Source organism: Lottia gigantea (genome assembly GCF_000327385.1).
Source record: "Lottia gigantea unplaced genomic scaffold LOTGIsca_94, whole genome shotgun sequence".
Lineage (NCBI taxonomy): Eukaryota > Metazoa > Mollusca > Gastropoda > Lottiidae > Lottia > Lottia gigantea.
The window spans coordinates 277,903-286,814 of record NW_008711065.1 but is presented as its reverse complement, the minus strand read 5'-3'; the positions used below and the strand labels follow the sequence as shown (position 1 = coordinate 286,814).

At 34.4% G+C, this 8,912-nt stretch overlaps 2 protein-coding genes across 2 annotated transcripts in view; one reads left to right on the top strand and one right to left on the bottom strand.

The window, feature by feature from the left end:
* Positions 1–1,444: 1,444 nt before the first annotated feature.
* On the bottom strand, positions 1,445–1,720 carry LOTGIDRAFT_67041 (hypothetical protein; the record flags this gene model as incomplete). The annotated part of the gene is made up of 1 exon (XM_009068783.1): positions 1,445–1,720. A coding segment is annotated over one exon (276 nt), but the record flags the coding sequence as incomplete, so codon positions are not given.
* Positions 1,721–8,360: 6,640 nt separating this feature from the next.
* Positions 8,361–8,912, top strand: part of LOTGIDRAFT_170158 (hypothetical protein) — a gene marked incomplete at both ends in the record, with an annotated part of 6,271 nt that continues 5,719 nt past the window's right edge. Inside the window, one exon of the mRNA XM_009068797.1 lies at positions 8,361–8,496. Within this exon, the coding sequence (XP_009067045.1) occupies positions 8,361–8,496 (136 nt within the window). The remainder of the gene's footprint in view (positions 8,497–8,912) is intronic.

Below are 8,912 nucleotides of genomic sequence, written 5' to 3'. Positions count from 1 at the left end.
TTGCTTTCATGCAAAATACGATTTGGAGACACATGCAAACCAAATTGAAAAGCACCGGATAAAGACCATACTCACTAATGATCAGTTAGTGGACAACAAATCATCGAAATAGGATCAGGCAAATTGTCAACAATACTTCTCCCTTAAACACTCAGCATGCCCTGAACCGTCTTCATTATTCAAATCAAGTATCGTAAAACTGGTATTCATTTTACAAAGATAAAAGGAATCCAACAAAGGTAATGAAATAAAAACAATGCAGAAGCTGGATATTAAGTCAACTCGATAAATCAATTTTCTTTCATTAAAAACCTTCATATTAAATCCACATAAACATCGCTGAATAAGCTAAACGTTTCACCAAGTGCAGATTTTATACGATGTAAAGAATATCGGGTAAGTTTATAGCTATTTTACGCTTTATTGACAAATTAACGAGACATTATTGTCAAATAAAACTAAGGGAAACAAAAAGTTGCGTTATAAATCAATGTAGGAGTTATTGTTCTTGAATTAATTATATGGTTTAAAACTTAATTTAATTACCGTTAGTAGTAAATAAGAATTGATTTTCTCTATAGTATTATTGTGTCATGCAATCATTGTTTATTTGGTAGTACAGAATGTGCTAACCTAGTTTCTTGTAGTAAAATGTAACAAACAAAGCAAGGAACGGAAATGAAGTTTTACGTTCTTCTTTTTTACGCCTGATGTGATGAACAAAACGCTATGAGGTGCACATTGCGCATTGGCCTTCTTATTGTCGATTGATGTTTCAATAGTCTGTAGCAAACAGTGTATGAGTTCATTTTCCAAAACGAAACTACAAGGCACCGTTTCCTTGTCAGTCTCTCCAATTAACATCACCGAAAAACCCGGACCTTCAGGTTAGCGGGGTCTTTTTGAGTTGTGTAGCTATACCTCTGTTTTTAGGTAGTGTAGGTATACCTCTGTTTTGGGGTAGTGTAGGTATACCTCTGTTTTTAGGTAGTGTAGGTATACCTCTGTTTTGGGGTAGTGTATGTATACCTCTGTTTTGGGGTAGTGTCTGTATACCTCTGTTTTTGGGGAAGTGTAGGTATACCTCTGTTTTTAGGTAGTGTAGCTATACCTCTGTTTTGGGGTAGTGTAGGTATACCTCTGTTTTTGGGTAGTGTAGGTATACCTCTGTTTTTGGGTAGTGTAGGTATACCTCTGTTTTTGGGGTAGTGTAGGTATACCTCTGTTTTCAGGTAATGTAGGTATACCTCTGTTTTTGGGTAGTGTAGGTATACCTCTGTTTTGGGGTAGTGTCTGTATACCTCTGTTTTTAGGTAGTGTAGGTATACCTCTGTTTTTGGGTAGTGTAGGTATACCTCTGTTTTGGGGTAGTGTAGCTATACCTCTGTATTTGAGTTGTGTAGCTATACCTCTGTTTGTGGGTAGTGTAGGTATACCTCTGTTTTTTGGGTAGTGTAGGTATACCTCTGTTTTTGGGTAGTGTAGGTATACCTCTGTTTTGGGGTAGTGTAGGTATACCTCTGTTTTTGGGTAGTGTAGGTATACCTCTGTTTTTGGGTAGTGTAGCTATACCTCTGTTTTTGGGTTGTGTAGGTATACCTCTGTTTTTGGGTAGTGTAGGTATACCTCTGTTTTGGGGTAGTGTCTGTATACCTCTGTCTTTGTGTAGTGTAGGTATACCTCTGTTTTTGGGTAGTGTAGGTATACCTCTGTTTTTGGGTAGTGTAGGTATACCTCTGTTTGTAGGTAGTGTAGGTTTATCTCTGTTTTTGGGTAGCGTAGATATACCTCAAATGCTATGAATCGTACCTGAATATGCACCAATATCGTTGATTTCATGTGGCGAGTCAGAAGTATAAAACAATGCTTAATGAATTTTCCCAAACATTTTCATAAATTCGGTTTGTAGGTTGAGCAATTGCTCATGATGTGACGTATAAACAGAGGAAGATGAATGGTAATTTTCGGTTCCGAGATTTATCGAGACATAAAGACACGATTTGAGCAACGTTTAGAAGATCGCATATAACAAAACACACACGGGAATATTATGGTTAACATACTTCTTTAAAAACAAAGCAAATAACGTTTCAACAGAATTTACACCTCGTGTCGTCTTGATATGAAAATTGAAAGGGGTTGCAGGTTGAAAGGATATAAAGACGATGTTTAAATATATCAAATACTAACATCCAAAAATATAATACTATATAAAAATATAACTGGTGTCTAGATGGAGTAAAGCAATAAGATTGAACATAAATTATATTATTATTAAATAACAAACCTAGACAAGTTTTATTACACTATACTGATAGCCACTTAACTTTTTATATCATACATATCAAACCGTCATGTCACTAATACAAGGTGAATGTGTATATGAAACAGAATTTTACGTCTCACTTTTCTGCACCGATTGTGCTAATGAAGACGGACAAGGTTTCAAAACAACATGTTTTAGTGAACGCGGGGCTGAGCTCTTACCAGCGTTGATGGGCTTGGGTTTTTTCATACGTCCAGTTTCAATGCAGCTGATAGTTGATATTTGTCAGACTGATGAATTCAAACAACCGAAAATCAAAATCAGTCTTCAGCATTGTTGGGAAAGAATTTTAACGTGTTTTAATGAACTTGTTCAGCTGAATCTGTCATTAGTAGATAAAGTTTAAACTCATGATGTTGATCTTTATAAGTAGAGGCGGGTGTCACGCCCGAAGTAGGCACAGGCTCTATAATGTTTATTTGTTCCTCTCTATCACAGGCTCTATAATGTTCATTTGTTCCTCTCTATCACAGGCTCTATAATGTTCATTTGTTCCTCTCTATCACAGGCTCTATAATGTTCATTTGTTCCTCTCTATCACAGGCTCTATAATGTTCATTTGTTCCTCTCTATCACAGGCTCTATAATGTTCATTTGTTCCTCTCTATCACAGGCTCTATAATGTTTATTTGTTCCTCTCTATGGTTTTAGAATTGTCGTTGATTTATCAGTATTGTAATTACTGGTAAACAAAGTCATCTCGTTATTTCATTTTAGTTCAATTTGCTATTCAAGCAGATAGATTCATTTACGTCTACTTTTCTAGTGATGATCCGACAACCGGTTCAACTAGAAGTTAACGAAACATACCAGCGGAAGTGTGAATTGTAGATGTATTGCTTATTGTTATGAACAAACATGATATGTTTCCATGATCGCATTAGTTTACTCTTTTGCGATTTCCAACAATTGCCTTTATCATTTTAAAGGCTCCACGATAATTTGAAACAGTCAATACTTGTCATTTTTTTCGCAAACTATTATATTAAACTACTATATTAAACTTCTATATTAAACTACTATATTAAAATACTATATTAAACTACTATATTAAACTACTATATTAAACCACTATATTAAACCACTATATTAAACTACTATATTAAACTACTATGTTAAACTACTATATTAAACTACTATATTAAACCACTATATTAAACTACTATATTAAACCACTATATTAAACCACTATATTAAACTACTATATTAAACTACTATATTAAACTACTATATTAAACTACTATATTAAACTACTATATTAAACTACTATATTAAACTACTATATTAAACCACTATATTAAACTACTATATTAAACTACTATATTAAACTACTATATTAATAAAAGATCATTGAACAGAAGAATTGAATAATGTTTTATAAGTTTGAATACTGACCACAGACAGTAATTATAAAAAGACATTAGAATTAATGATATAGAAGATTTGGCAGGGATTTGTAGAATAATATTTCTCGCACGTAGACAAATTTTATTGAACAAAACAAGAGTTGAAATGGTTTTAAAATCGATCTGAAACCAAACTAAGCATGTATTATATAAGCCGATATTTAGATATTTCGATGTTTTTCAGCTACATAAAATTCACCTAAAACTGTCTGTTCCATATTAAAATCTATACAAACAAAACAATTCCTTTAATCCAAAAATCTCGGGCAAGGGTTGGCAAAATTGAGAGCAATAATTGTATAGTAGTTGACTCCTCAAACGAGAAGTACTATCAGTTGTTTCGAGAAAATAAGCATGATCTGCTTTGCGCGCGACACCCGCTGCTACTACAAAGGTCAAATCATGCGATATAATTAGATTAATTCATGTCGATTTTTTTTATTTTCTACAATTGTCATAAAGGCTGTGTCTAAATAGTTTTTACGCTTGTGGATTACTAAAATCAATCGCTCTGGTCAATACATTTTTAGTAGTCTTGGATTACTCATTATCATGTGTTATGTGTTATGTTTTTGGTATTTTTACTCTATCAGATCAAACGGCGGCTGAACTTTCCAGACTGTAATTTTTATTGCCACCCATAAAAAAGATACGTAAAACTCGCCTTGACTTTCGCCATAAAAAAGATACCTCTATATGGGCTCAAGCGCTTCAATGTGAGCCAACGAATCATAATTATAAATATCACAAGATATCAAACTTGCATTTATTTGAATAAACTGTAAAATTCTTTTTATCCCCATTATTGCAGGGGGCTCCCTGTAGCTGATGAAGATGTCGAGCTGATGAAGATGTCGAGCTGATGTCGAGCTGATGTCGAGCTGATGAAGATGTTGAGCTGATGAAGATGTCGAGCTGATGACTTCGATGAAGTAGGTATAAGGGAGATAAACAATATTTCACAATTAAATAAGACTACAATTAATGCCATTGTTGTTTACATTCCATTGACTACATGGACGTCTTCATTTTATTATCACACGGTCATTCTAAGATAATCGGTACCGTTGTGAAGAATTTATTCAAATCCAACGACGTTGCTCAGATAATAGGGTGAATTGTGTACTTTTTAAAAGCAAAATTGTTTCGACAGTTTCCGTTATGCCAGGCCTTTCATGGAAAACCTTTTTTGTCTAATGATCTGAAGATTCTAACTATTAGACAAATAAACCAACTTGAGAAATCACGCCTCACACCTTTCAAAGTATATAAAAATTCCAACCGTGGGTTAACAGTCCTAGACCCGAGTTGAGTAACGGTTGATATGATATAATGACGTGTAAATTGTGTTGAAACGTTATGTACTATTGTTAAAGAATTGTGTTAATAATATATCATTCGCTTGTGGTTTTTATTAGACGGATTATTGACAGAGTTTTGTGTTTTAAGCTGTGTCATATTAGATTAAGATAAAATAGTACGCCACGTTACCAGAATGTTGAACTCTATTCCTAGTTCACGCTTAGTTCATTCTTAATTCAGTCTTATTTAACTCTCAGTTCAGCCTTAGTTCATTCTTAGTTCCCACTTAGTTCACGCTTAGTCCACTCTTAGTTCACTCTTAGTTCACACTTAGTTCACTCTTAGTTCACTCTTGGTCCACTCTTAGTTCACTCTTAGTTCACTCTTAGTTCACTCTTAGTTCACACTTAGTTCACTCTTGGTCCACTCTTAGTTCACACTTAGATCACTCTTAGTTCACACTTAGATCACTCTTAGTTCACACTTAGTTCACTCTTAGTTCACTCTTAGTCCACTCTTAGTTCACTCTTAGTTCACTCTTAGTTCATTCCCAATTCATTTCCAATTCATTTATAGTTCACTCTTAATTTATTCTTAGTTCACTCTTAGTTCATTCTTAGTTCATTCATAGTTCACTCTTAATGTATTTTTAGTTCACTCCTAGTTCATTCTTAGTTCATTCCCAATTCAATTATAGTTCACTCTTAATTTATTCTTAGTTCACTCTTAGTTCATTCTTAGTTCACTCTTAATGTATTCTTAGTTCACTCTTAGTTCACTCTTAGTTTATTCTTAGTTCATTCCCATTTTATTTATAGTTCACTCCTAATTTATTCTTAGTTCACTCTAAGTTCATTCCCAATTCATTCATAGTTCACTCTTAATCTATTCCTAGTTCTCTCTTAGGACAGCTTTGTCTTCACAAAAGTTACTTTTTCTGTTTTTATTTTTTAGTATCCAATATCATACAAGTATCCAATTTTCCTGCTAATGAAACAGAAGATATAATTTCAATGTTTTTCCGGAAGAAAAAAATCACAGGAATGGAGGGTGCTAAATTTAAAATATTATCTTATGATGACCAAAGAAGAGTAGCGTTGATTGAATTTGAGGAGAGAGAAGGTAATTTTAGATAATATTAAATGTGAGGATTAATTATATCTATTGATTTAGTATAAAGACTCATAAAATTCAGTATATTCAGATATTAATAAATCGATTCTAATTTTTGGCCTACAAATTCTTTCTGATAGCTTCTAATGGGCGTATATTACCTTACCTGGTGATTTAGGTTATCTTATATAGTGATACTTGTTGTTGTCGAGATTTTGTGTCCAATGACTCCCATGGTTTAAATTTAAGAAACTCAAAATGATTATGATATGGTTCAACAGATTTTTGAGATCACCAATTTTAACTTATCATTTTACTGAGATTGTTTAATGGAAATGAAAAGTAACAATTTAACAACTGATTTTAATGAATCTTGGTAGGATTAGATTGATTGATCATTCCTCCTGTTTCTGAACTACTGGCATGATGTGTACCATCTTGAATTATTCCCATTTGATACAGTGTTCACTACATTATATTATATTTTTATAAAGTTGTATTCAGACTATTGAGAAAGAAAGAGATAGAATTCCATGGTCAAACAATCACAATTGTACCACATAAACTGACTGTAGCTGACTGTAATAACCCAAGAAAACACCTGAAAGTGACGGGATTGAATTCTAGAACTTCTACAGAAATGATAGAAATGTACTTTGAAAGTAAAAAGAAAAGTGGCGGTGAAGCTGAAAGTGTTAATTTTGTATCTTATGAGACAATTGAAGGTAAGATAAGAGCTGGGGTGAATCTAGGAAATACCTGAGGGGAGGGGCACAAATTATCTCGGATCCCCTTCAGGCTTGGGAGCTGCCAGAGACCCCTAGAATCCAACGGATTTCATATGGTCTGCATCCTTTATCACAATGGCTCAACTACCGTAGGAACTGGTTGAACAAATTCCACGGGCCCCCATCACAACAGACTTTAACCTGACCAACAGAGGGGTCTCAGAATGCTAGAGCATATGCAACATAAAAATTTGAGTTGAGTTGAGTTAAATAAAGATGAGAATTGTTTATATGTTACATATAGATGTAAAGAAGGTAAGTTTAGGTACATTGTTGGTTGAATGCTCACGCAAAATTCATTCTGAGCTGTTATTAAATTATCTACATTGGCTAATATCCCTATCAAAGTTTCACCTCATTCTTTTCTGAACTCTTCCAAAGGGGTCATTCGACACCCAGACCTGAATGGATGTTTTCCTGAGGAAATGAAGGAGGAATTACAGGATATTGGAGTCCCGAACGTTGATAGAATATCCATCCGTCGTGACAGCCAATTAATTCCTACCAACACCTTTATTCTTTTATTTTAAATAACGGAACACAATTTTATTAAACCGACCTAATTTACCATCTGAAATCGAAGTAGGCTACCTTAATATCAAAGTATCGCCGTATATACCAAATCATCTCAGATGTTACAACTGTCAACGCTTCGGGCATGGAACTCGAACTTGTAAGAGTTCGATTCGGTGTGCGCGTTGTGGTCAGTCTGGGCATGACAACACGGATTGCACTGAAGCTCTTTGTTGTTGCAATTGCAATGGAAAGCTTGTTGCCTTTTCCAAAGACTGTCCAAAAGAGGCAAACTGAAAAAAAAATTTAAAATAGAAAATAAATTATAGTATCCCGAAGCGAGGAAGGTTGTAGAAGGTGCAACTCCATCTACTCTTTCTGGAAAGGCTTTTGCTAATGTCGTTAAGGCTTCTACCAAATCGGTGGAATGCCAGTAGTATATGTCTTTTCGGATATGACGCATTTCGCTTCTGCGCATGCGCAGCTTTTTCAATGCGTCATATCCGAAAAGACACAACTGTTAAAATGTATTATAACAGACTATCCAAACTGCTAAAAATGTATTATAACAGACTCCTCAAACTGTTAAAAAAAATGATTTATAACAGATTCCTCCAAACTGTATTATAACAGACTCCATATAAATTACCCAAACCACAGACAAGAATCACTATAATAATACAGTATAAAATAACCGCATTAAAAAAAATAATAATGTCTTTAATTTTAAAACACGAACAAAAAAAATTCGAAGGAGACGGTTTCTTCTCTGCGCTAACATCTCTCATCCCCAAAGTGGCCAACTTTGTCTCAAACAACAAATCCCTCATTTTCTCAGGAGCATATAAGAGAAATGCGAAATAAAAGATTAGAAAACAAAAAAGGCAATGGTTTTAAGATTATTGGATAAAAATGTCAATGATAATTGCACAAAGCCCTAAAACGTATTTCGGTGCGGGAGACATTCAAAAGTCATTGGGTTCTCTTCCTGGATTCCCATGGGCAAAATATCCCGGAGAAAAACATCTCCCAGGGCACAATTATACAGGTACAGGCACGAGATTAGATCTGCGTTTAGACGAAAATGATAATCCCAAACCAGGGGAAGAACCCGTTAATAGAGTTGACGCAGCAGCGCTCAAACACGACATACTGTACAGACACAAAGACATAACATTCAGACACCAAGCAGATACACGAACTTGAAAATATTCCCAATCCCACTTTAAAAGAGAAATTACAGAGGGCTCTTATCATAAAACTCTTGAAGGCAAAATTGAAATTGGGTATGGGCATAGCAGACGAGATTCACAAAGAATTTCGAAAAAACAAACATTACCTCAAAGTCAAAGTTTTTGATAAAGATGAAATTTGGTCAGCCGATTTAATCAACATGCCAGTCGAGGGAGGGTACAAGTATTGTTTGACGGTGATCGACATATACACGAGATACGCTTGGGTCTT